This window comes from Pelodiscus sinensis, chromosome 23 (assembly GCF_052426305.1).
Source record: "Pelodiscus sinensis isolate ZL-2025 chromosome 23, ASM5242630v1, whole genome shotgun sequence".
NCBI classification, from domain to species: domain Eukaryota; kingdom Metazoa; phylum Chordata; order Testudines; family Trionychidae; genus Pelodiscus; species Pelodiscus sinensis.
The window spans coordinates 877,705-899,351 of NC_143074.1; the positions used below are offsets into that span (position 1 = coordinate 877,705).

Genomic DNA, 21,647 nt, shown 5'->3' on the forward strand with positions numbered 1-21,647 from the left:
CACAGGCAGACACACATGACATAATGGTTTGCTGAGACATACTTGAGTGGCTGATATAAGTTTACAACCTGAGCTTCATTAAGTCTTTTAACCAACCTGGTTTGCTAATTGACCTTAAAATCCACTGGTGGTATTTAAGGCCTGACTTTAAAAAATCCCCAGGCAGCCCCTAAGTGCTTCTCTAGATCTTTCAAGATGAGCATAGGCAATAGTATATGGATTGTATGATCTAAAATCCATTTTCTAATCTCAAAGACATGCACACCACTTCCATTCACTTCAGCTGCACGTGTATCTGAGGCTACACTTACACTACAACAGAAGGTCGACTTAAGCTACACAACTCCATCTAGGTGAATAATGTATCTAGAAGTGACATACCTTAAGTTGAGTTACTGCAGGCTCTACGCTGCAGGTGGATCAACAGGAGAAACTCCCCTGTTGACTTCCATTACTCTGAGGTAGAGTAATAGAGTTGATGGGAGAGAAATCTGTAGTCGATTTGGTGGGTCTTGACTAGACCCACTAAATGGACCACCAGTGGATTGATCTCAGAGTGTCAATTCAGGCTATAGTGTAGATGTAGTCTCTGATGATTCATAAAGAACTTAAAACACAAAGCAGAGCAAGGAAGACGCACATGGAGGTGACTCTTTCCTTCGGTCACACAGGGAACTAGCACCTATGCTTGCTTCAACTGAGAAAGATTTGATCTCAGAGCTGGGCAACAAAGCAAGTCAGGCTCCTCTCCATTCCCAAGGGAGATCTCCATCATGCCAAGGGGGCTGCTAAGAGGAAGTGCACTGCATGACAATCCTGGACACCACAGTGAACGGGTGGCTATTTTTAATGCCTTCTGTGTTACGTGCAGTAACAATATTTGCTGACATTCATCGGATCATTTACAGACTATGAGCACGAGAGACCAAACAAGGCCCTGTGAGACAGGGAGGGTGCCGTATTGCTTCCTGCAACACAGAGAAAATGCTTCTCTGTCACTGACGATCACAGCTGATAACAAACCTCCAGGTCTCTGGCAGTGGAATAGAAACTCTCCATTCAAGGGCCAGTTGTTCAGAGACCACGAAGCCGAGCTCCACATCCACAAGGAAGGAAGGTGGCCAAAGTCAGAGAGCCACATTGTCAAGCGGACGATACAGTGCTTGGGCTTTGACATTGGTTATCTTGAAATCTCTGCACTAGCCTTGGTCGGGGATGTCTGTGCTCTGAGGGGAGTAGAAAGCCCTTGATTGCTTCTGCAGAAGTGACCACTCTCATGCCAAGGCAGCAACAAAGTGAGCTCATATTTGAGGGCCATGGTCCTTACTCTGGTCAAGACAAAGTCAGATAATATAATGTGTGTGTGGGGGGGGGAGGGATGGCTTAGAGCTGTAAGTCCTGCATTCATCCTCAGTTACATCTACACTACAGCAGGGCTGGCGGCTCCGAGACGGATCGATCGATGGTTGATTTAGCAGATCTAGTGAAGACCCAGCAAATCACTGCAGATCACTCTGCAGTCAACCCCTTGTACTCTACCTCTGACAAAATGAGTAAGGTAAGTCAATGGGAGAGTTTGTCTCATTGGAGACTCCATGGTAACTCGACCTACGATACGTTGACTCCAGTTTTGTTATTCACATAGCGGGACTTGTATACCTTGCATCAGCTTTCTGAGGCAGTGTAGACATAGGCTAGTAAACACAATTAACTTCATAAAGTTTGCTGTGAGAAGTGCATGGGGCCTTTAGACAAGACCTTAAAAAGTAAGTTTTGAATACTCTGTGTTCATATTGAAGATCCTGAGGAACAGCAGCATTTTGCCCTCTTTTTTGATTTGCTCAAATGCCCCACCAACACTTTTGTGCAGCATGATCTACGCTGGTTACCTGATTGGTCCTGAGCACCCATTGGAATCAGGCAAGAGCTAGTAAGGAAGTGATTCTTGTAGCCCCGATTTGGAAGGGAATTGGTCTCCAGTGGGAAGGAAAGGTTCTGTACGCACATTAAGTTAGCAGTACAACCTCAGAGATATATGAATCTTCTCAGTTCTGTATGCAAATCAGCACTGAAAAGCCACATCCCTACAATGTGGCTACATTGAATTGAAGGCACAGACGAGATCAACAGTGGGGATTAGACAGCTCCAAAAGTAGGGTGAGAAGCAGCAGGGCTTTCGCCAGTAAGCTACTTGTAACATCCAAGAAACAGCAATTCTGAGCTAAAATTATACAAATGCAGCAACTACCTGTAGACACATCAATGTATAACAAGATTCTGCAACAGTATTTCGGCAGCTTCTTATATAGAACAATTATGCCCCACATACTTGAATCCTTACCCAAATGTCACTATAAGTGCAACCTTTAGTCCCACCTCTGGATTTTATACGTGTATTTACCTGCGGGCTTCCCTGTAAATACCAAACAGCTTGACAAAAAAGGCAGGGTCTGTCCCCTAGCATGTGAGAGTAAATACAGCTCTTTTACCATCATCATACACAGGTGCAGATTTCTTCTGGAAGGAGGAGGATACGCATGGGACTTTGCTAGGCACCGATTTATACAACAAGTAACGATGATTGCAGAGCAGCACAGATTGCAGAACTGCCAAGCTAAGCAGTTCCAGCACCTGCACCATCCAGCGGGTGTAGTTGTAGCCATGTGGTCCCAGGATAGCAGGCACACAAGGGGGGTGCGGTAACATCTTTTCTTGGACTATGCTGTGAGCCACACAGAGCTCTTCTTCAGGTCTGAGAAAGGGGCTCCCAGCGCCACAGCACAATCCATGGTGGAACAGATTATTTAGCATGAAGAGCACATGTACTAAGGGGCCTTTCAGGGTAGGTCATGTAAAAATATTAATGGGCCACTCTGCCTTGAGCAGTCCCTCAGCTTGTGCTAAACAATCTTTTCCACCTTACATTTCTCTGTGCCACTCGGCGTCCTTTCCCACACTCGAAGAGGAGCTTTGGCAAGCATGAAAGCTTGTCTCTCTCCAACCAAAGTTGGTCCAATAAAAGACCCTTTATCTATTGCACCCTCCTAGTTCTGATAACCAGGGGGCCAGTTTTATACCACAAGCTACAGACCCAACTGCAGTTGTCACACGTTTGTTCACATGGCTTTTCACTGGTTTTCAGTTTATTTTATGAACTCCTCAGCAATCCCTCTGCTGAGGTTACATGGCTGGTTAGCATGTTTGTACACAAAAATAACCAAGAAGGCTGCTTGTGGTTTTAGATAAATGCTAAATCTCTTCGGAAAAGAATGAAACCACAAGAGTACATTAACCGATACCTGACGATCTCCATCTTTCCTGATCACGTTCACACCACCTGCTCAGCACGGTGATAGTCCCGTCCTAGGGGTGCTCCCGAATCACTGGCCCACTCATTTTCTGAGTGAATTACAGACCTTCTTTCAACAGCTTTTGAAATCAGATGGAAATGGAACTCTAGGGCACCATGCTAATGTGCTTTCCCAATAGTCACGGCCTTTTGGTGAAAAATTTGCAAACTCCACAATCCTAGGAGACCCTGCTGCTATTTACCAGAGGGAATGAAACAGAAGACACTGAAACACTAGACTTGACTCGTTTCCCCATATGGGAATGCTCCCTTTCTAGTCAGGGTTGTATATTTCTTCCTTTCCTCTCATTAAAAGTGAGGCTAAGATAAGAGAGGTTGCAAGTCACAAGGTGGCTTATACAATTTTCAAAAAAATCCATTTCAGCATGTTAATGTAATGACTGAAACAGTGAAATCGGAAGAGAACAGAGTATGAAGAATATTCAGGCCTAACGCAACCAGACTTATTCGAAAAAATAATCTATGAGTACCCAATGCTAAATATAAACTGGGTTATTCAGCTGGCAGCAAAGTGAACTAACAAACAACCCTGACACAAAAAAACCTAGCCTTCAAAACCTACAGATCTTTCTCCATTAATGTAATCAGTACTTATCAGAACAACAGAGCCATATTACCCACGCTTCATAATAAAATCAGCACACGCTAGTAGAGAAAGGAGGAACAATGATGACGAGATCTGTGAACATTAAGGTTAAAAGAAGACCCCAAAAGAGATGCTAGCACTCTTCAGTGCATTGTTGCTATTCTAGCTTATTGTTCAACATTTCTAAAGGATATTAGCACATTCCAAAAGACACACTGCCTTGTGACACCTTTCCCAAGCATACGTGGGAACCTGGGAACTCAAAGCAAGACCAAAAGACAAGAAACCTGACTATTACAGTGGTGTCGGCTATGCACAGATACTAACAAAGCAATGCTACTAATTCAGAAAGGAAGAGTCCTACCTGACAACGGCTGAAGACATCTGCAACGGACACTTTAACATTGAAGTGCTTCAGAACCTGGAGGGCCTGCTCCTTTGCTTTTTCCGAGCAATCCACAGAGAAACATCTTCCTTCTCCCACCTGGGACTGTAGCTTCAAAAGACAAATTCACACACCAATGAGATGACAAACAAAGCATTCGCACCACTGAGATCTGGGCTCATTCCAATATGGCAGTTCTTATTTTAAAACCAAGTTTGATGCTATTGTGTTAACTCACTAAAATTCAGATCTAACAACCTCAGAAGGTAATTTAACACGTGGCCACCTTTGTGGCTTTGAGTTTGTTGGAGCAATACAATGTTCAGAATGTACTATACATGACAGCCAGTTTGATTTCCTCTTTCGCTTAGAATGTAGTGGTACACTCTAGCATGACAATGGGGGATTTTATTTAACCACAGCTCTTGGCCGAGGCTAGCTGGAAGATCGTACACTGGCATGATTAAAACAAGCTATGAAATGGGAAGTAGCACTTGGAACTACCTCCCCTTCTTAGGTTCATTTGTATTGCACCCTTTTTCCTAGCCACTTAGCTGAAGTCCTAAGGGTGCGTCCACACTGAAGAGTTTTTTCGGAAAAACTTCACTTACATCCACACTGCAATCGTGTTCTTTTGGGGAAAAAAATCGAAAGAACAGAGGGGTTTTCCGACATCGGTAAGCCTCTTTCAATGAGGAAGAAGCCCTTTTCCAAAAGAGCTCTTTTGGAAAAAGGTGTGTGTGAATGGGGAAGAGGGAGGGGGAAAAAGCACAAGTTCCCTGGTGGCCACTCCATCTATAGTAATCACAGCTTAAATGCGAGAGCGCGTCCATTCAGTGTGGATGCTATCTGTGGAAAAAGCAGATCGCTTTTTCGATGCGCTTTTGCAGTGTGGAAAAGCTGGAAAAGCTTCTTCCGAAAGAGGCCTGCAGCCTAGACAAAACCTCAGAGCCAGGGGTGTGGAAAACACCTCCCTTGCCAGAACAACATAAGTTTCTCCAGCATATGTGGTCTGGTCATGAGCACAGCACTATGGTGGTGGGAGAGCATCTCCTGCCCGAACAGCTCCCACCACTCCTGGAGGTGGCTTTCTGCCGTCAGTGGGAGAGCGTGACGTGGCTCCAGAAGCGATCTTACAGCAGCACAGCTGCCTCAGTCCAGTTGTCCCACTGTAAGCTCCTTAGTGTGGACATGGCCTTAGTATTTTCAGTGTTCTCTCACAAATGCCACCACATAATATTCAGTACTAACCATGCACAACGGGTTCTGTGATCACTCCTACAGACACAGAGACAAGACAGTTGGGATCTTTTGCATCTGTGGTCTGGAATCTGTCCTCTCCTTGGCACCCACCAGTTTTACTGCTCTAAATTAATTTGTGGGTCACAAGACGAGACCCGTGACCTTCTACAATGGGTGTTGTACCATTTCAATCACTGACCGGTGGAGTTGAATATATCCCCCTAACACTGCATTAATGGTATCTGGGAGGGGAACTGCATTCTGTTTCACTGAGGGACATGGGCATTTGATATGGGACTGAATGCACGGGTTGTTCTATTTTTTCCATACACAAAAAGCAACTCAAGCTTCCAACTGTGTTTGGCATTTCCATCCTATCTCTTCCAGGCCTAAAGAAAAACTCCAGAGCATTAGAACAGCAGATAGCGTTGTCAGTTCTGATCCAGCCAAGAAACAGGAATCTCTTTTTACTCCTTGATGAAATGGATGGGAAGTGAATTGCACTGAATCATGAGGGATAAGCTGCACAGAGCCACTTTGTTCTGAGATGTGTTTGCTTTATTTTAAATTCGGAGATGCAGCATAATTGCTCTTGCCTCTGGCTGAATACAAAGTGTAAAAGAAACTTATTCCCAATACTCTGACATGCAGAGCTAGAACAAGCCTTACAAAATCCTTTACAAATCAATGGCATTCAGTGCAGGAAACAGATGAAAAAGTAAGTCCAGCTGCTGCTTTCACATTTGACTTTTCCTCTCCTCCACTTTGTGCATCCCAGTCCATGAAATTATACTACAAAAGAGAAACACCAGAAACTTACTGTTTGATATGGGAGTCCAGAGGTTAAAATGACCCTTCCTTCCTTCCGGGCAATCTGGGAACAAAGAAAAAGCCATAATTAACATGGATAAAAATATCAATGAATTCCGATTTTCCTTCCCAATCAGAGCATATTAAAAAATAAACACCTTTGGTGATGCAGATTCTTGCTCTATACAAGAGCCTTTCTGTAGATTCCATGAGCACCATACCAGAAAGCATCAAATGGTAATGAAAGGGGCCTCACACTTCGGGAGAGACGATGGAGCTGTCGCCCCGACTGACAGAAAGCTTGTGACTTGTCCAAGCTCGCACAGGAAGCAGGGGCAGAGCTTCTCTCATGACTTCCAGTCCAAGTGCTTAGCCACAAGCCCATCATTCCAGCACACGTTTGCATCGAATGCTTGAGGGGGCCCAAGCCAGGCTCTTGACTGGTAAGATTCATTTGGAACGGCTTGGCAGCAGAACAGGTGAGTAATTCTGGAACCAAGATGTTTCAAAACGATGAAAACGTGCCTGGTTCTCTGTGTGATCCAGCTGCACCCCACAGGTCCCCACTCTACTATACATATCAATATACTACAGACTACGGCAATGGGATATTTCCCATGTAAAACCAGCACCTTCCTTTAGCTACACACATGGATTTAAGAGTCACTGCTAACAGAGACTGCACACTGATCTAGGCATGAGATTATTCTCATCTCTATGCATTGACCTGCGTTGTGTTGGAGATGCTACGCTCTCTCCATGTATCAGACCTCAAGTCATTGGGACCTCTCCTCTGGCTGCCTAGGAAGCTCCTTCTGGCTTCTATCAACACTAGTCCTCAATGCTGGCAAGAGGAAACGCCCGGAAATCAATACAATGCAATGTCTCTCCTTTTGCTCCAGGACGCACTAGGCTGTCATTAAGTGTAACAGGGAAAGGCAAAGCTTTAGAAATTAAACTGTGTGTTTCTTAAAAGCACCTCATCTCTGGCTCAGCTACATACAAATGCATGTTCTTCTTGGGCCCATCCAGCCTAGAGAAACACATCTGAAGAGAGTCAAAGCCCTGAAGTTGTCATCTAACTTTGCAGCTGATTCATCCATGATTCACTAGGTGGTATTTATTATTAATCATCATCATCTTCAGAACCTTGCCCGCCACATGCAGCATAAGAAGGCTAGACACAGAGCTTCGCTTCAGACCTGTTTGGCCAGAGGGCATCCTGGCTCCTGTCCGAATGCTCTGGGATGCACTGTGTCTCAGCTCAGCGATTTCTGTGCTTCTGTCTGCATTTGGCACCATCTTTCAATGGTTTGTGCACTGTGCATTCTGCCGCCTTGGTCTGCTGACCAATATACTGCTCGCTCTCACCAATGGCAGGGGCGTTATTCCTTAGTCTGCAAAGGCGTCCAAGAGGTGTCCAAGACTGACCTGCCACATGCAGGAGCTAGACCATGAGACTGCTGTTTGCAGTGGAACACCACATTTGGGCTCAGAAAACACACCCCAAGCAGCGGGATCCCATGTGGGAAGGGGGTAAGGCACTTCCATGAAACTGTATGCTGAGCTCGCCCCAGCCTGGCTCTGCAAGGACAGGCGGTGGAGAGCACATTCTGCTCCAGGACGGGGAGAGGACAAGCACAGAAAAGGAAGCGCAGGCTTCCACCGCTGGGGACAGCAGGGGAGCAGACAGAGCCCATGGGACAAAACATCTCAGAGCGTTCAACTGCACTAAGACAAGTAGCCTCCCCTCTCCTTTGCGTACACTGTGCCTAACTCAGAGCCTGAGACTGCAAGGCCTGAAGGACCAAAATGACCCGCTAGTCTGACCTCTGCCCTTCACTGGCCACAGAACCTCACCCACCCACCTGTCATAGGCCCCCAACCTCTAGCTGGGTCACTGGAAGTCTCAGACATCGAGTGACAGAGAATCCACCATTTACACTAGTTTAAACCTGCGAGTAACCAGTGCCCTGTGCTGCAGAGAAAGGCAGAACCAAAACCAACCAAACAAGCTCTCTGCCAATCTGGCCTGGGGACGATTCCTTTCTGAGCCACGAGATGGTGATCAGTTAGACCCTGGGCGTGTGGGCAAGGCCCACCAGACACACACCTGGGAAAGAATCTTCTCTCCCATCTAGTGCCCCATCACCAGCCACTGGAGAGATTTGCTACTGTCCATCACTTGCACAGCAGGGCCAAGTCAGAGGGTTTCCAAAATTATCTGGTGCCCACACTCTAGTATAAACCAGATGTTCACATGCAAGTTACTGGCTAATCACAGACGGGTGGAAAGGATTTATTCACTGACAGTCCATGTATGAGACCTTTTATTCCAGGGTGAGCAGATTTAACTGAAAAGCAATTCATAAAAGAGATTTTAATTCCGCCCCATTTTTTAATTCATTCTCACATTTGGTGCAGCACATCGGATTTGAAAATCCAGGTCTGATGAGACAAGTCTTCCTAGGACAGCCACCACCCTGAAGGCAACACTTGGCAGTTCGCTGCAGAAAAGTCGGAAGCAGCACCCAGTACAGGCACAGGGTTCAGTGTGGATTTGGGAGCAGTACTTCCCAAAGCAAAAGATGCTATTGCTCTATCCCTGCCATAGACATTATTGCAAGAGGACCCAGTGGAATCCCATAGATGCAGGCTTGCCCTTTGCTTGTGAGCAACACCTCAGATAAAATCCAAAAGGTCAGACCATCCTCTTAGTAACAGTCACATTTGCTTTAGCAACTGGTGCTGGAAAAACAACAGGAAGCAGATGTGGGGCTATTCAAGGGGCTGTGCTTGGCTAGGGTGATCTTTACAATATGAACGCAAGAAAGGGGTGTATGTATGCAGACGTGACCAATAATATAACTGAAATAACTAATGGAGAAACAAACCCAAATTTTGCATGTGCATGGAATGAGCCCAGCTAGCGCTTTTTTGCTAGCATGAAAGCTTCTTTCCCTGGTGATCACTATTCAGAGCTTTCTCCTGTCCTTGGGAGAGTCACTTGCTTCATTTCTAGGTATGCAATATTCCGCATTAGACTTGGATTAAATCAAGCTCCTCAGCTGTAAAGGTAGCAGAGCAATCTGATTATCCAAGCACATAGCAAAGTCTCTCCCTTGCGGAAACTTGCCAAGGGCTTTTTGAAAGTAAAGGGATGTTTGCCTGATCACCATAGAGAGTGCAACCGGAAACATCCTGTTCACAGCACGATAAGGCATCAGGACAAGAAAACGGATGTGGGGGAATGCGGGAGACCTAGTGTATATGAATGACTCATGTGTGTCAGGGAGGGGATATTAGAAGCGAGGGACTGCTGAGGCTTTCCGCCAAGCAGACATCTGAAGAAGAAACATCCTGTGCACTAGGCCTGGTCATCACTGCATATTCGATACCACAAACGCTGTGTGGGCTGGATAGCTCCCTTTCGGCCATAGTAGAAACCCATGTGAAATGAAAAAGCTTGTGTCCCCGTCGACACAGTGAGCCTTCCTTCTTGAATGTTCACTTCTGATTCATTTCTAGGGAGCCTGGAATTGCGCATGCTAGCTAGCTGGGAAGTTTCCTGGTATTTTATCATGGAACCCTTCACTCTCAGCCCTGCTCTGATTGCGGTCCACCTGCGCGTCTAAGGAACAAGCCGCGAGATCACAGAGTTCCAGGCAAACAGGGTCTGTTCCCCGCATCTCCCCCCAAAGTGGAAAGCATGACAATAGTCAGGGCCCCAGGGCCACTTGTAACAGACACTGAGGTGTCATCACGGGCCAAGGCTAAGTGTGCAGCAGTCAATGTTCCCAGGCCTTTTGATACCACCTGAAATCGCATTCATTTAAACACTGCCGTGCGGTGCAGGACTGACCTCAGCAGCTTTTCGATGGCTCTCATCGTTCTCCAGCATGCGGACATCCACGCCGAGGCAGCGAAGGTGGCGCCCAAGCCCCTGCAGCATGTTATCGCAGACCACGCTGAACTCCTTGGGGGAGACAGGAGGAGGGGCGCTCACAGCCTCTGGGCCTATCACTTTGGCTAGCTATAAAAAAACCAGACATTCAGGAATGACTGATGTTTGTTTATTTTATTCCAAACTAGAAGATTTACAAGGGGCTACTCGGGTCCTTAACGTAATTCATTTTGGTTTTTGGAAAAGAAAAGGAAAATGTCCAGGCTTCACTTCAATCAGCACTCTGGGGTGGGGCTGGGGACGAGCAGTTCAAGTCTGCAGGCTGCCCTGGGGAGAGAGGACTGGCTCCAGCCCTCTGTCAGCACAGCCACTTAGGGCCAGGTGAGAAGCGCCTCTCCATGGCCGCCGCAGGGAATGGGAGCATGGTCCCCAGCTGGGGCAGGTCCAGGTTCATCTGCCCCCTGTGCGCCCCAGCCAGAGCGAGGAATGTGGCAAACTGTGCACTTTCCCCTCGCTCCCTGACAAAGGGGAACAGCCGGCAATATTCCCATAGGAATTGACCTATGCTGGGAATTTTTAGAACTTGCACCTTGAAGTTCCACACATTTCCCCAGGAAAACAGGGAAGTGAGAAGGACTGCTGCTCTCCAGGACCCAAGAAAGGCTGCAGACAGGCTTGGCAGGCGCCTGCTCGAGGCGGTGAGACCCATGTATAGTTTGAAGAAACTGGGAGCAACGTGCAGCTCTTTGGAGATGTCCACAAACCTGCTTCGAAGTTGTTGGCATTTCTTGCTGATTCAGCGGCTTCTTTGCCCTGGGCTTTGGGTTAGGTTTCCTCACCAGGCTCTCAGTGAGGTCTGAACACAGACCAAAGCCTGATGGATCCTCACACAGTTTCTTATACACCTCCAGCAAGCAGTATGCATCCGACGCTATAAAACAGAATATACCCGTTAGTCTGAGATAGAAAGAAAAGACTCGTCACCTATACAAATGCAACTACATCCCGTTGCTCCTGGTAGCTGCAGGTACCTAGCAGTGTATCTTACACTCATGTACAGATTCAGTATATACAGGCTGAACCTCTCCAGTCTCTGGTTCAGCAACATCCATGGTTCAGCATGATTTGAGTGAGCCGGATGTCCACTTACCATGGGTATGGCCAAGTTTCCCACAGTCCCATAAAGTTTGTTTCCTGCCACCAGCCCTGTCAGTCTGTGGTCAGTGCTATTTAGCTCTAATTTACCCCAAATGTCCTCTAAGAGCCCAGTAAGCAGTGGGAGTGGTGGTGATGCTGCTAGACAATATTGAGCTCCCAGGACAGGTGCTGACGGCGCTGGACTAGAAAGGATCAACCTCCAGAACGCTAGCCCAGAATTCCATTTCCTCAGTTCAGAAGTGGCACAACTCTGGTCTATCCCCCACAGAACTCCAAGGCATGGAGCCGCACTCAGCCTTGGTATAAAGAAGCTGCAACTTCCACTCCTTGAGACATTCATTTCTGATTGAGGATTTAGCTACCCAACCCCTACTCATTTCAATGGGAATCAGGTGGCTAAATCTCCTAGTCACTTATGCAAATCTCAAACACTGATCTGAATGTGAGTTGCTCTTGCTCACAGAAGGGTGGATTTAACACTGGGCTGCCCTGTTTTACCGCCCTCACTGGGACCCGTCTCTGGATTGACACCTCCAGTTCATATTGACCTGCCTGGACCGGTGCCCGAGTTGCAGCTCCGAACTCTATCCAGGCCCATTTTGATTTCACTGCATCCTTGTGACATACAAGACATAACAGCAATTTCCCAGAAAAGCCGTGTGCAGTGAAAGGAGGCAGAAGGAAATGGACTTTTTTCCTCTTCAACTATTCAGAGGAGTTTCCACTGAGATTAAGTTTGATTTATGTGGGATTTGACTGGAAAAGAAATTCTTTTCTCAGAGAAATATTGACACATTGGACAGCTTACACTCCAGCCATTAAAACTAGATCCATGAAAGGACAAACAAAATACACTGGCTTCTTTGAACAGGAACTAACCTGCAAAGCCATTTTCCCCTCCACTGCTTCCCGTTTTTTCCACATCTAATGAAATGCAGGCCCAGGACAGAGCTGTCCACAGCACCTAACTCTAGGTTACGTGCTAATCAGACCTGCATAAAGGATCTGTTCCTCCCGCAAGGGCCGTTTCTCCCAGTTGGAGAGCTGCTCAGTTTTATCAAGAGGTTTCCCCAGGACATGCTGCACCAGCAGGCTGAGCCCTCTTTCCGGCTGTCTGAACGCTCGGTCCCCACAACTCTTCTCCTGTGACAGTACATCAACCGAAAGGCCACTCTTCTTTCGGCCACTGCAGCGCTTCTGCAGCTGAAGGGGGAGAGAAAGATGCAAAACAAACAGATTTCAAAACAGAGCCTGGAAATCTTGCAGGTTGCAGTGGGGTGGAAAGTCCAAATAAGGCATGTGGCCAGGGAGTAACCCCAACGTAATCCCCTTTCACTTCAGAAGAGGTACACACAGCCAGCCCTGCCATCTCAGACAAGGCTGGTCTGGCAAACAGATCTTGGATATTTGCTTGCAAACTCACTTGTTGGAAATGAACCTGGTTTCTAAGCATGGAAGGGAAAAATTGGACTAGCTTGACTTTTATTTGAAACATCTTATTAAGGCAAAGTTACAACACATGTTAGCCAGCTACATTGCCTGTTACTTGGTCAGGATCAGATTCGCACTCGAGAAGCCTGGCTATGAATTCTGGCCTGCTGGCTGTAGAACTCTCCTCTGAACTCGCTAAAAGGGTGACAACATGTCTTCCGAAGCATTCGTCTCAGATGCTAAGAAGCTGGGTCAGGAAGTTTCTCTTCTCATGTGTTTGCAGAGCATGCACAGGAGAGAGCCCGAGGCCACCAGGCACTAAATACATGAATAGCCAAGAACCCCAGCACCTTCCTCCCCACCAGTGTGTGAAACAGAAAAGGTGCCTCAGGACTGGAGCAAACAAGGACGATTCTGAAATGTCCCTCACATAGTCTGGATAAAACTGTGGACACCAGTTTCCTGAGTTAGGGTGAGAAGCCCCTGGGTTTGGCTAATCCCATCCTGCCTCCTTACATGCCCCCTGCAGTTTCAAACACATGCAATTTTTCATTTCCTTACTAAAATTACTGTTCGTTGCTACACAATGACTGAGTTCTCACCTAGAGCCAGCTGCATTTTGGTAGCAGCTGAACACAGAGCCTGTCCTGCACTGAGTCTACAGCTCCTGGCTCTTTATCACAAGGAGCTGCCTGAAACCCGTAACTGTGCCTGGGATCCTACCAATGCTAGAATAATGACACTTTTATTCGTCTCAGAGATCACTCAGCAAGGACTTGCTCATAGCAAGCACGAGTATGATGGCTGTGTTCCAAAAGTGAGTAGACCCCGGCTCCATTTTGGTTCCTTTTACGAAGGTGAAGTGGAGAACTATTAAAATGCCCAGCCACCTCTTTTCAGCTAATCAAAAGTAAATGCTTGTGGTCTGTCTAAAAAAAAAAATCACATCACCCTAGGAACTAGAGATGAAACCGATCTATTAGGTCATCTAGCCACCTCCCAGCAATACCAGATGCCGAAGACAATGCTGTGAAACAATGACAGTTATCTTCCAGCACAGTCAAGTGAAGGACTTTCCAGCTCTTCAGGTTCCCATTCTTACTTGTTTATCTATTGTGAGCAGGTCCACTGTGCCTTGCACCTGCTTATCCATGTCCTTAAAAGCAGAGCAGGTAGCAGCTAGGCTGTTCAGGTCCCCAGACATCCCATAACCTGCAGAGTCAAAGCCTCAAATCACACAGAGAAAAAACAGAGTTCTGGGTTCTGCTACATGGCAGGCTAACCCAAGAGCGCTGAGTTCTGGTTCCAGGTGGGTTAACCCATAAAGCTCGTGGCCCCTGGTTTTGGGGGGGCAAATCCAGAGCACCAATGGCTCTGGTACCAGACAGGCGAACCCAGAGCGCCAGTGTCCTGGTACCAGACAGGCGAACCCAGAGCGCCAGTGTCCTGGTACCAGACAGGCGAACCCAGAGCGCCAGTGGTCCTGGTACCAGACAGGCGAACCCAGAGCGCTGGTACCAGACAGGCGAACCCAGAGCGCCAATGGTGCTGGTACCAGACAGGCGAACCCAGAGCGCCAATGGTGCTGGTACCAGACAGGCGAACCCAGAGCGCCAATGGTGCTGGTACCAGACAGGCGAACCCAGAGTGCCAATGGCGCTGGTACCAGACAGGTGAACCCAGAGCGCCAATGGTGCTGGTACCAGACAGGCGAACCCAGAGATCTATCAGTTCTAGTTCTGGATGGGCTAAATTGGAATACTAAGGCTTCTGGTACTGGGTGCTCTGGTGTTTAGCTGGCTTTGGTTTCTGGCACGGAGTAGGCTAACTCCAAGCATTCTGGGGCCAGGTGCTGGTTGGGCTAACCCAGAGAGTTGTGGTCTGGTGCAGAGCAGGCTAGCCCAGACAGATGTTTGCTCTGGTACCAGATGGGTTACCCACAGGGTTGTTCTCTCTGGGCTGGCGCAGGCAGTGATGAAAGCTGTTCACCCTGCTTCCAGCTACAGGAGCCATCTAACAAAGAGGACTCCGAAGGCGAGGAGAGAACAATGTTCTAAGCCTGTTCTCACTGAACCAATGACGCCCTGCTGGACAGTCCCTGCTGCTCCCCGGCAGGTGGAGGAGTGGGAAAGGCTGACAGCTCCTGCCATGGAAAGCTGAACATACCTAGTTTAATGATGCTTGGATCTGAGAAGAGGGCCTGGACAAAGCGGGCGAGCTGCTCCATCTCATCTGGCTTGAGGAGCTGCAGCATATCCAAAAGGAACACCCGCTCCTCGACAGCGATCTGCAGCACTGAGACGCGTGGCTTCCCCACCAGGCCGAAGGATGGCCTCCACTCCATGTCGATGCCAACCACCTGGCCGGGCTGCAGCAACAAACGGCGTTTCTACTCAGGGCTTGTCTACACAGGACACAGACTGCAACAGCAATGGTGGAACAGCTCCGGGGCCGGGCAGGCTGCTCCGGGGGGGAACAGCTCCGGGGCCGGGCAGGCTGCTCCGGGGGGGAACAGCTCCGGGGCCGGGCAGGCTGCTCCGGGGGGGAACAGCTCCAGGGCCGGGCAGGCTGCTCCGGGGGGGAACAGCTCCAGGGCCGGGCAGGCTGCTCCGGGGGGGGAACAGCTCCAGGGCCGGGCAGGCTGCTCCGGGGGGGAACAGCTCCAGGGCCGGGCAGGCTGCTCCGGGGGGGGAACAGCTCTGGGGGGGAACAGCTCAAGGGCCAGGCAGGCAGCTCCGGGGGGCGGGGGGGGAGAACAACAGCTCCGGGGCCGGGCAGGCTGCTCCGGGGGGGGGGAGGCTGCTCCGGGGGGGAACAGCTCCAGGGCCGGGCAGGCTGCTCCGGGGGGGGAACAGCTCCAGGGCCGGGCAGGCTGCTCCGGGGGGGGAACAGCTCCAGGGCCGGGCAGGCTGCTCCGGGGGGGAACAGCTCTGGGGGGGAACAGCTCAAGGGCCGGGCAGGCAGCTCCGGGGGCGGGGGGAGAACAACTCTGGGGCCGGGCAGGCTGCTCCGGGGGGGGGGAGGGAACAGCTCCAGGGCCGGGCAGGCTGCTCCGGGGGCGGGGGGAGAAAGGGCAGGCAGCTCCGGGGCCGGGCAGGCTGCTCCGGGGGGGGGAACAGCTCCAGGGCCAGGCAGGCAGCTCCGGGGGGGGAACAGCTCCAGGGCCGGGCAGGCTGCTCCGGGGGGGGAACAGCTCCAGGGCCGGGCAGGCTGCTCCGGGGGGGGAACAGCTCCAGGGCCGGGCAGGCTGCTCTGTCCTAAGACTGACTGGACTGAAGAATAACCACTTTGGCTTTGGACGTGCACTGGGCACTGTGAATAAAGCAGCTTTTATCCAGGATAAAGTGTCCCATGGGAAGTTTTCCTGCTAGCCTGTTTCACAACAGCTATTCCAGTGAATCGCCAAGGTCACAGGCCTCAGGGATTTCCTACCGAAGTGCCAGGCCCGCTGCTCCGGGCACACGCTGACATTCGATGAGGACGGTCACAGCCCGTGTACAAAGCCACCAGCAGCGAGGGACTCACCTGCAGCACCTTCTCCATCCACCTCAGCATCTCTTCCCGTGTCTGCAGGAAGTGAATGTTCTCCCTAGGGACGGGGAGCTGGTAATAACCCTCCTTTCTATCTTCTGCACAATCATCCAGTCTGCTCCCAGCATCTTCTACTCTGCACAGAACAACAGGCAGCAGCTTTTCAACGGGCTACCCTAGGAGGTCAGGGCCAGTCAGAAAGTCCTGGAGCCCTCTCCCCAGCCTCCCTTCTCCTCACCTTTTCCAACCTCTCCGTGGCCGCCTCTTTCTCTGTTCCACCAGCCTTGACCCAGCGTCTCCGCCCCCCAAGCACCGCAAGAGCGTCCAGCACAGGAGAGGCAGAGATAGAAGCTTGGCGCACAAGTTCATTTCATCAGCAATGCATCCACTGCGGCTTGGAAAAGCCACCCAAGCCCACCCCTCCCACCATGCATTACTCACACTGCCGTCTCCAGAAGGGATGTGACCCAGGCCAGCACTTTGTAAGGACGCCCGTCCCCTCACCACAAAGCCAGGAACCTGCTAGCTTGTGTGGCCCATGCACGCGGACAGGCCACTCTGACCTGCCCAGGACCCAAACCCGAGCTTTGGGACTCTCATGAGACGGGAACCAGCGAAGGATCACAGGCTTCCACCTGCAGGGGCCATTCAAAGGCTCATAAAGGCTTCACTGACCTCTCCATCCTCTGCCATCCTCCCCCAGCCCTTTCCTGTTCAGCCGCTACACCTGCTCTTCCCTCTGTTCCTTGGAGCCAGCAGGCACAAAACCCTGGAAGTCTTTCACACAACTCCCCACTGCCCTGCACTTTGGGGACAGAGACTAGCCAAAGTCTCAGAAGATCTCCACCTGTGTGACTGCCACGTCCCAGAGAGGCGTTATGTGAGAGCCTTCACCTGGGCACTGAAGGAGACACCTGCAGAAATGGGTGCTACAAGTTATCACTGATCTCCCAGAACAGTATCTTACACAGCACAAGTTTGGTTCCTCATACAACAGAGGCTCTTGAAATAGCTTGAGCTTTTCTCTTCTGTCCCATCCACATGATGCAATTGGAGGAAAGTAAGAGTAAGAAAAACCAGCTATTTTGTACGTATCATGAATTTCTGGCTAGTCTCTTTCCCACAGAGACTTTAAACCATTTATTATTTGAGAAAATATTTACTAACCTTGTGTTTTGGGGATGGTGTGACTAATTTTGTAGCATAGCAGCTTGATGCTGTGCAAACATTCCCTCGCAGACAGTGTGTGTGTGCACCGCGAAGTCAATATTTGTGTAAAATATTTAATGAGGGTGTGAAATCTCATGTCCCGGGAATATTCTGATCTGCACAGCTCAAGAATGGCATGTGGTGTGACCAGCAGCAGAGGTGATGGCATCATTCGCACTGTGATACCATCTTTTTTTCCCTGCAGCATGACTGCAGTCTGTGGGAACCTGCTGCTAGACTATTTCAATTGCTAAGAAAAGAGAAGCGGCTGCATTTGGATCTAGGGCACCATGGACTGCAAAGTACTTCAACATGATGGATTCTTATCCCCATTTTGCAGGTGGAAAGACTGAGGTGCAGAGAGCCTTTAGTGTCTTCTGAGCACAGCTGCTGTGCTCCCCTTTCCACTGGGCTCTGGGCCCTTTGCTAGCTGCTAGCTTATCTGTCTCCCTCCCCAGAGGCTAGCAGCTGCAGGAATGATACCCATATGCAGCCCAGGAGACTCCACGTGCAAGGCCGGCTGCTTTTTGTGGTGAATGAGGGGGGCAAGAGGGAGGGAGTGGAGGGGCAGAACTGGACACAATTTACCATGCTGAGAAGCCAGTAGTCTGAGGGGGCCCACGAACCATAGACATGAGACAGACGGTTCAGAAAACAAGAGGAAGGATCTGGTGACTGGACTGGTGTGTTGCCCCCAGGCACACCTTCAAAGGCATGTTTGGGGCCAGAGACTGCCTTGCTGAGCCCTGGCCTTGGCCAGCTGGTGGATGGGGGCATTTGCATCTGCCACCTGTAGAAGCTATTTTATGTTTAGCTAGAAGCCATCTTGTATATCAGAAACCATTTCAGCTTTTCTCTCTGGCACGTAGACCAGAGTGAACTTTCTGTCACCCCGGGAGAAGAGGCCTACAGGATGGGCTATTGGGATGTGTTAATTGGGCTGGTTGGGACAGGAGATGTACTCCCTCGTACCTGTCCGCCATCTTGTTGATAAGGCTTTGTTTTTCCAAAATTAATTGAGGATTTCTGTAATTGGATGCCCTGACGTCAGACTGTTTGGCTAAGGGTACAAAGATACTAGGATTGATTGTATTAGCAGCCTTACTGGGCCCGGCTTTGCTGGGACCACGTTTGGCTCACTTTGCTTTACTGATTAATAAAGCAAATCAGTTGTTAGCCGCCTAAACAGAGAGGAGCGTGTTTTTGCTTCGACACACCCCTGCCCCACTTCCTAGAAAGTCTAGGCAGGGGGAGGCAGAAACATGGAGGAGGTTGGAGATTAAAACCTTCCTCTTGGTAGAAGGAGCTTGAAGTTCAATGTTCCCTGGAATTCTCTTCTAGGCTATGGAGCTTGTAGTCTGTCTCCTCCAAAGACAGCAGGTCTTGTATTGTCTGCTGCCCCTCTGTAGAAGGCCCAACACTTGGAGCCCTGAACTTCTCCTCATGGTTGCAGCGGAGGATACGGTTCGTATGGCTGAGTTCACCGCATCCAGTGTGGCCCGTAAGGAGGTCCGTGCACTTCCTTGGCCTCCTCCGTCACAGCTGAGAACTCTGACCTAGAGTCTGCAGCAATCATGGCACTCAGCAAAATGAGTGATACCAGCTCAAGGCTGCTGGCTGGTTAGCAGTCTGACGCGAGAGCCCCGGATGCAGGATGCCTTCTCCTCCTCCTCCTTTGAGTCCGTGGATTTTGCGGCTGGGCCCTGCTGCCCGGCTCCTTCGCAGCTGCTATCACCAGTGATGCTGGCTGTGGATGAGTGAACAGCCTCCAGGAGGAAGGAAACTCACTTCGCAGTGGGACAGAGACAGGAGTCTGCTACGAGGTCTCTGTGGTGGCCTGAATGGTTTCTGAGGGGTAATGCTACCCCGAGGGCCCTCAGGGGCTAAGATGTCTACCTGGGGTCTCCTGACTCGACCAGCTCCTTGCCTTAGCTCCTTGTTTTGAGGCACCCCGTGCAATAGCTCCTGGTGGGCTCTATTGTGGATGGGGGGGCGGCACTGAAGATGACCACGCCCCTGCCTCGTCAGGAGAAGATGCTCTCCTGAGCCTCTGGCTCCCTGCTAGTGTCCTGCCCAGCACCTTGGTGTTCAGTGCCACAGGTGGTGCCGGTGCCAGCATCCAGACTGGGCTCTGCTCTGAGGTCGGAAGCTGTCTCAGTGCCGCAGGGTGGGAGACGGTCCTGGGCATGTGGAGGGTCAGGCCCTTCCGAAACTGCCACCTGTGAGCCTGATGGTACACCCACGGGGTTCAGGTGGCCTGAGCAAGCCCTGCCTGTCTGCAGGGCACAGCTCCATGGGAGGGTGTGACTGGCTGTCTCTCTACAGCCGGCTGCACCTTGACTGCCAGGACTCTGAGTGTGGAGACCCTGGTGTGGGGAGGGAGACGGTGCTGCCAGGATGGAAAATGGTGCCACATCACTGAGGGCTGCCACTGGACAGCGCTGTGTCTTGCAATGCCGGAGGGCTATCCCTCCCGGGAGGGGACTACATTGGCCACCAGGTCCCCGGCCACCCTGGATGTGTCTGGGGACACTCTCATAGGATCGTCCCCCAGCCCTGGATTCGATGGACCCCTCTGCAGGTCGGAAGTCACTGGTGTGAGATGGGCCCCTGGCACCTCGCTAGCCCTGTCAGTCCTGGCTGCTCCACCGCAGGCGCACGCCCTCTCTCACTGCTCTTGTGCCTCTAGCCAGAGGTGCTTGGCTGCCGCTGCAGGTTTCGGGACCCAGGAGCGACGGTGGCCAGGGTCCCTCTGCACAGGTTCTCTAACGGAGGCCAGTGTGCTCTGCAGAGAGGTGCTGGGTGCGCGTCCTGCTGGCCCGGAGCCAGGCGGGGATGGAGAGCTGCTGAGTCCCTTTCTTTTCCAGTTCCAGTGCAGAACCCCTAGGAGGTCCCACCACGGCCTGTGGGACATGCCTCTCCATGCAAGGTAGACAGGAGCTGCGGGGACCTCCCTTTGGCAGGGGCTTGGGGCAGGTCCTGCACAGTTGAACCCTTGGGATGGAGCATACCCTGAGCCCAAGAGGGGAACGAACTGAGGCTGGAGGGACCCAAACGCTAGCTAGGTCCCATGTATCTACAACAGGAGACCCGCCTGCTGAGGCAAGAGACCCTCAGCTCAAGGACTGTCACTGGCGATAGGAAGGGAGTGAAGAGGCAGCCGATCAGCAGGGCCCGATATGCACTGCCTGGAAGGTGCAATTCCGGGGGCACCGAGGCCGACTGGCTGGGTACTGCTGGGGAGAGCGTCCGGTGCACACGCCCACTCGGGAGAGACATCAGCAAACGCTCGATGGAGAAGAGTCTGGTTCTTTGTCATTTGTGCTTCGCTTCCTCTTCCCCTGCTGTGGATTTCCTATGCAGAAACAGCTCACATCACTGCCTGAAGTAAGGGGCTAGAAAAGACTCAGAGACAGGAGCCAAGAAGGAAAAGCAAGATTCAAGAAAGAAGCAAAAAGAGGAGGAACATTAAACTAAGCAGCCCCTCCGCTATTTGAATATGAATTCTCCAGAAAGTGTGGTGCTTTCAACTCCATGCTGTGGATTTAACTGAACAGCTCCAGGAGCTCAGACAACCATCTATCCACAGGCAGCGTCTCTGCAAGTCGGGATCTCTCTGCACGAGCTGAACAGTCCAACTTACTCACAGGTGGCTGAGACTCTGTGCTGGGTCTCTACGGGTCAAACACAGAACTCTCCTCCTGAGGGCACGTTAAGACACCTTTGTGCCTCCCAAATCCCATCGCTCTGGGGCCAGAGGGTCACAGGCATAATGGAAGCTGGTGTAACTCATGAGTATTTACCTCTCCTGGATGTGGAGTTTCTGAAGTTCATCAGCCACTCCACGAGGCAGGGTCTGCTCAGGCAAGTTATAGCGGAGAGCCCACCTAGCAGCTGTGTTCAGATCGCAGTGGCTGATTAGGAGTCGGATGAGCTGTTCTTGTAGCCATCGAGTCTCCCCGACTGTGTTCTGCAAGAAAGCAAGAGGAACATGATCTGCTGGTGCAGGTTCCATCCTACA

At 50.5% G+C, this 21,647-nt stretch overlaps 1 protein-coding gene across 14 annotated transcripts in view; it reads right to left on the reverse strand.

Moving 5' to 3' along the window:
* EXD3 (exonuclease 3'-5' domain containing 3) overlaps positions 1–21,647 on the reverse strand; it is a 347,824-nt gene that overhangs the window by 167,485 nt on the left and 158,692 nt on the right. For all 14 annotated transcript variants that reach the window (XM_014570610.4, XM_006117367.5, XM_025181796.3 and 11 more), the window contains 9 exons: positions 21,430–21,596; positions 16,412–16,553; positions 15,053–15,254; positions 13,989–14,098; positions 12,448–12,658; positions 11,062–11,228; positions 10,256–10,426; positions 6,404–6,457; positions 4,321–4,452 (listed from right to left, as the gene is read on the reverse strand). In XM_014570610.4, coding sequence (XP_014426096.3) covers positions 4,321–4,452; positions 6,404–6,457; positions 10,256–10,426; positions 11,062–11,228; positions 12,448–12,658; positions 13,989–14,098; positions 15,053–15,254; positions 16,412–16,553; positions 21,430–21,596 — 1,356 coding nt within the window. The remainder of the gene's footprint in view (positions 1–4,320; positions 4,453–6,403; positions 6,458–10,255; positions 10,427–11,061; positions 11,229–12,447; positions 12,659–13,988; positions 14,099–15,052; positions 15,255–16,411; positions 16,554–21,429; positions 21,597–21,647) is intronic.